The following is a 6,000-nucleotide window of genomic DNA, read 5'->3' on the forward strand; positions in this document are numbered from 1 at the left end:
ATTACCTTACACTATCTACTTAGATAAATAATTCAAACAATCTCATCTTTAGGCATATTCATTGCGCTAACAAAAAGGGATGTAGTTATTATATTAATGCATCGTCTACGAGACGAGATTGGCAGAACAAACAAGTCAAAGATATTTTCGCTCCACGGTGTAATGCAATTTAAAGTTTTGGAGCCCACATGAGCCTTTGGCGGTTGCCATGGCAACTCCCTCTGTTCCCAATGGCATGCTAGCGAAATTTCGGTAAACGCACGTTGTACGGATAAGAGAAACAGTTTACTGAAGTGAATATCATTAGCTCATCCGAGGCTTGAGCCTCAATTCCATTAACGAAAGCATCAAACCTGACACCGTTTTATACAAAAACAAAGGAATATGTTAACAAGCTTTCTAAATTTAAAATTAATTCATATTGCAAACTCAATATATACTCGTATATATTACATTTTTAAATAAATGTTTATATATCATGGACCATGATCATATTCAATTTGAATGTAGGAAATTTTGATTAAGTTATAAATAATAATGTTACATCATCTATTCTTTTAAATATATATTCTTCTAAGTTATGATTTTTATATCATTACATCAATTATGGTAAAACCATATTCACAATCGGATTGCGGAACCTTTCCCATATAACATTGAAAATGCTTCGTTTGCTTTCGTCCTATTACATTGAGTAGGGTATAGTGATTCAGTGAGTGGGAAAATCCAGTATTAGAACCCACTTTCATTAGTGATACGCTACGCATTATAATGTGATAGGCCACGGTATTATTGTGATAAATCAAAAATATTACGAGAGAGATGATGTTATTGTATGTGCGTAGATATTGCATGTAAAATAGAAGTTTATACATGAAACTATACGTTTTAAGTGCCCTTTTGCATTATCATTTTTATGTAGGAAGGTTAATTTAAAAAAATATTTTGATATAAAACAGTGAGTGAATACAGTTAAAAGGTAAACAATAATTCTTTATCAAACGACTAGATAATAAACTACACATAATATTTGATCCACATTTTACTAGCCTTCCAAGATTCACTTGAAAATTGTATCCAATAAATGAATGAACAATGCAGACAATATTCTAGAAGGTTTTGTTTCAATTTATCAGATCCTTGAGATTGTGCTTGTATACTTACATGAGGATTTTCCCGCTACGAGGTTTAAGCGACTTACACTTCTTATTTGTAGACAAAAGTAGCTTTTGTGTTTGTAAGTTGGAGAAAATCTAGCTATGTATGTAAGAGTTGTAATGTCTCATATGCAAACATATACATTATTTAATTGTAACATGTAACGTACCATTTTTATATTGCGTGTACGATCAAAGTACAATAGAAATTTTCAGATTTTATATAATAAGCATTTAAATTGATTTACCTAATACTTTTCATTATTTAGACTATTTAGACTGGTTCTGTGAAACAATGCTAAAGCTGCAATTAACTGCGAAAATGAATAAATATTTAACCTATCGCATACACATGAATTAGTAAGTAATACCGAAATAACAAATATGATTTAGATTTTTTCAGCTCAAATTCTAAATAGTATGAATGTAGGTTACTTTCATATTTTCATTCGTTTGTGCTCAAAAAATCTTCTATTTCTATTGAAATATTCCTCCACATAAGCAAACAGCTCGCAAGTACAAAATGCGATTCTAAACAAATTCACAAATAAAGCGGATTCTTCGAAAATATATGTCTTTCAATAGAGTTTCAGCGAGTGAGGCACACGGCTTAGTCGGCTCTATGGAGATAACCATTGAATATTTGAATTTTGGATTTATTTTTATTTTTCTTCGAAGCTATATTGAATGATCTCACATTTATTGAAAGATATTTGTTTATTACGCATTTAATTTTTAATTATCAAATCTAGTCAGTTTTATTTCAATAACACTGTCTGCTTACATTCTGAAGAATTATAGCAATAAAAGTCGTTATTAAAAACAGAAAATTATTATTAATATGATTTTTGGACTTGAGCTTCGTAGGTGAAACCGCGGGAAAATCCTAGAAACTAATGCATAATATTTGTCTCAAATAATAATAAAATAAGGTTATTATGCTACTGCTTGCTGTGTCACCATTAAGCTGCGGTTTTGTTTCTCGGTAATCAACCCATAAACATCGTACCTATACCTAAATATCAAAATAGATGACCTTTAAATATAAATAATATTGAAAATTTTTCCATCACATAACGTGTTTGGTGTGTTGTGTGATTAGAATATTAGAAATCGTTCTAATTTAAATTAATATTATTAATAAATATATCTATAAAGATATAGATATATACGTACTATGTTATATGTATATATAGATAATGAGACTTTGTATAACCTTGTACCAGGCAATCTCCAGATTAAATAATAAAATAGGTACTTACATTTTGTCTACAGAATGATTGCTGGCATATATTTTCCAGGTAGATATATCTAAAACGTTGCCTTCACTCAAATTGAGTTTCATACGGTCATATTAGACAAGAAACTGCAATTTCCTACCAAATTACACGCTCATATAGAAAGGGTGAGACAAATGAGCGATTAATCTAAATTAAAACCATTATCTTACCCTTTCTCTTAGTTAAAACAAACGTGCGGTTAAACAGTACTATGTTGTTTTACAAGAATCATTAATACAGTTCACTTTGTAACAGATAAAATTATAAATAAGTAATACATTGTTTTAAACGGGTAGGCGATCGATAAAATTTAGTAAAAACAAGAATAATTCACGAACAATAAGAAAAATCTTCATTTAAGAAAACAACACTTACAAAACCACCAAAGGTAAATGAGTTTTAGAAACAAATATTACAATTTTACTCGTGTTCTTTAGAAATAAAAAAAAATATGAACAACTCATAAAATTATGTCCTATTTAATACTGATTTATTATCGTCAAACATCCACAAACTCATTTGCATGTTTGAAAAACATTAAATATGTTCTGCTGTTCATAATTTATCCGCTAAAGTGCGAAAAACATAATTACATGTAACACTAGAGATAATTACAAGCTGCGAAGCACTGACAGCGTTAATCCCCATCAATTATAAAACGAACATTTTGAAGACTGTGCAGAAAATCAGATTCTTTTTGTTTATTAAAAATTGCCCTTTTAAGGTTGTTTTCAAGTTTTAACTCTGTTGGAACTGTCTGAGAAGGTACATTATTAATCATTCTGTCGGATAAAATGAAATAAGAATTTCTTATTAAGAGAGGAGGTTGATTCTTTTTAGTAGAATATAAAAATAAATACTTCGTTAATAAAGAGAAAGTGGGTCGCTCTAACAACAATACAAGGTGCGTTGAGTTATTGTCACCAAAACCAATAATTTTATTCAAAGCCGAACACGTAGGTAACCACTATTCCAACGTATATGGATTACAATCGTACGATTGTCTATTGTTTCATATCAAAATAAACAAACCAACAATTAGTTATCTGTGCAAATTGGAATCCATCAAACGTGTTTTTAATAGCACTTAATGGACTTTAGACTAAATAAATTTTAGCGAAGTGAGCGCTTCGATTGTTTTAACATTGCTAAGTAAACACGATGAGGTTATCGGGCATTCGTAAATAATTATTACATTCGTCATTTGTCGACTGCGTGTCGTGTAAGCAACACGATGTTATTTCGATTTGACATGATATCGATATGCGGTTTTTAGTTTTGTTTATTTTATTTACGTGTGTGTGTTTGTGTGAGAACTACGATATGATTGTTGGCGATACGGTGCACAGGAAGATGGTTTTCCATCAGAGAGTAAAGGACTTTGCGATACCGTTCAAGAAGAGAATAAAAACATTGACGTATAACGATGCCGAAAAACGAATAATTAAGGTAAGTTTAATGCAATTTAGACATTTTAATATTATTATGCTCACGTAGATAGGTTTATGTATTATTTCAGCTTTGACTATATACTTTAAAGGTACATTTATTCAAAGGTCGTGAAAATTCATAAGTTTTCATAACGTTAGAAGAGGAAATTTATTAATAACAGTCTGTTGTATCACAACAAAATGAATTTTGTACACAAACACCAAGTCAGGATACGCGGCAATGCCAAATGCAAATATTTAATGACAATAAATCGCTTTGCCGTCACCTTGATCGCGTCTCAATGATTTGTCACTGCATTATCCTGATGGCAATTCTCAAACAAACTGGTTTCGAATGAAAGGAAAAGCTGTACATATTTGACATTCCATTCACTATTTGTTTCCGATATGCATGTAGGAAATAAGTCATTCAATTGTGGATTTTTTTTCTTTCAATTTCCTTTGACCATATAAATTTCAAGGATACATATGTGTGTTTTATAATACTGTTTTAATCATAAAAGAGCGATATTATGATTTAAGAATTGCCTCATTCTATATAGAATTCGTTGGAGTCTCTTTCAAATTTGTTAAAACACCTAAAGACATAACCTTTCTCCAAAGTCCTGAAAGTCTGTCATCTACCAGTTAGTTTTCTAAACCGTAGGAACTTAAAAATACTTGTTGCTTTTATATTATTTGGATAAATTTCCGTACTTATGTGATTCTTTCACTTCCAAACGTTAGATCAGATTTAGCTATTGAAACTTTCTTCCCAGAAAATCGAAGCTTTCTCCGGGACATTTGGAGTTCCACCGCAGTTAATACCGCGGGACGCGAGTTCCAAGCTTCTCCAAATAAAAACTGCATATAATATTTTTGTTTCCAGGGTGTTGCAGCAATAGACAATGACTTTTCCCACGCCAGCGCTAATATAACAGACGGGGGCGTCGGCTATTCACACGTCACAGTAAGAATGAAAAGCCAACGGCATCACCCTCTCAACTTTGAAGTCGAAATATATGTCTAGACTTTTGTGTACAAACTGGATCCTCAATGGGCTGTGTGCGATATAAAAGTTAATAACGTATTTACATTAAACATATAATAATTCTGCGATCATATGCTGAATGATATTTTAATCATTTAATTTGTATGTTAAAAATCTTCGTGACGGTAACGATGGTTCAATATTATTAACGTACGAATGTGTTTTATTTAGTACATAAAATTTGTATTCAACAATAAGTAGGTTAGGCGACTAGACAATTCTATTGGTATTTTGATATGTGTGGTGTGGCTATTGTTTTCTGTGGTATTGCTATTTATAATAGTTCCACGATTTCACTATTTATCGTCACGTTTCTAACGAAATGAGTGCAAGAAATTATTTATTTATTTTAGTCCTTATGTTTATTAGAAATATGGGTTTTATCGATTTTCATTTCAAAATGCTTGTATTGTGATTTACATTGTTGTTTATCTGTAGTTTAGGTGTCAATTTACATTATATTTGTTATAAAATGTATTTATAAAAATATATTCCTTTGTGTCTGCAAAAATAACTTGAATATTTGGTACATAATGTAGAATTGTGTAAAACGTCTCGTCTGGTTGATAATTGCCAATACAACAATATCTTATTTATATTATATATTTAATATGAAGTTAAGTATGTTTCGACTCAGATATGGCAAGGTATTTTGTAAACAATCTCTCTATATTAAGATGACTGGTGGTTAAATTGAGTTATGCGAAATAAGTGAACGTAGAAATTTGAAGAACAAATACTTGGACTTTACGCATTCTTGGAAATGAAATAACATATTTATTAAACGGAAGCAATTATTTTGTTTGTCACATAACTAATGTAGTGTCTCAATTAATTTTAAATAAGATTCTTTACTGTCTAGTTTATAGATAATAAAAACAGATAATGTTTACTACTAATGTGTAAATATTGAACATCTTTTGTGTGAAGAAGACAATACGTTACGACTGTCACGTATTTAGTTTAAGATGAATTTGTACAGTGCAAATATATTAACTTGATGAATGTGAGATATTTGGAAAGATAGTTCTTAGTAACAATGGAATGGTGTCATGTTACTTAAATAAAACTATTTAAGTGTA

At 30.4% G+C, this 6,000-nt stretch overlaps 1 protein-coding gene across 1 annotated transcript; it reads left to right on the plus strand.

The window, feature by feature from the left end:
• The first annotated feature begins 3,525 nt into the window (after positions 1–3,525).
• On the plus strand, positions 3,526–6,000 carry LOC119839466 (probable salivary secreted peptide). The gene is made up of 2 exons (XM_038365735.1): positions 3,526–3,886; positions 4,757–6,000. Exons 1-2 carry the CDS (start codon positions 3,701–3,703, stop codon positions 4,895–4,897), a joined length of 327 nt encoding a protein of 108 aa, XP_038221663.1. The 5' UTR covers positions 3,526–3,700; the 3' UTR covers positions 4,898–6,000.

This window comes from Zerene cesonia, chromosome 3 (genome assembly GCF_012273895.1).
Source record: "Zerene cesonia ecotype Mississippi chromosome 3, Zerene_cesonia_1.1, whole genome shotgun sequence".
NCBI classification, from domain to species: Eukaryota; Metazoa; Arthropoda; class Insecta; order Lepidoptera; family Pieridae; genus Zerene; species Zerene cesonia.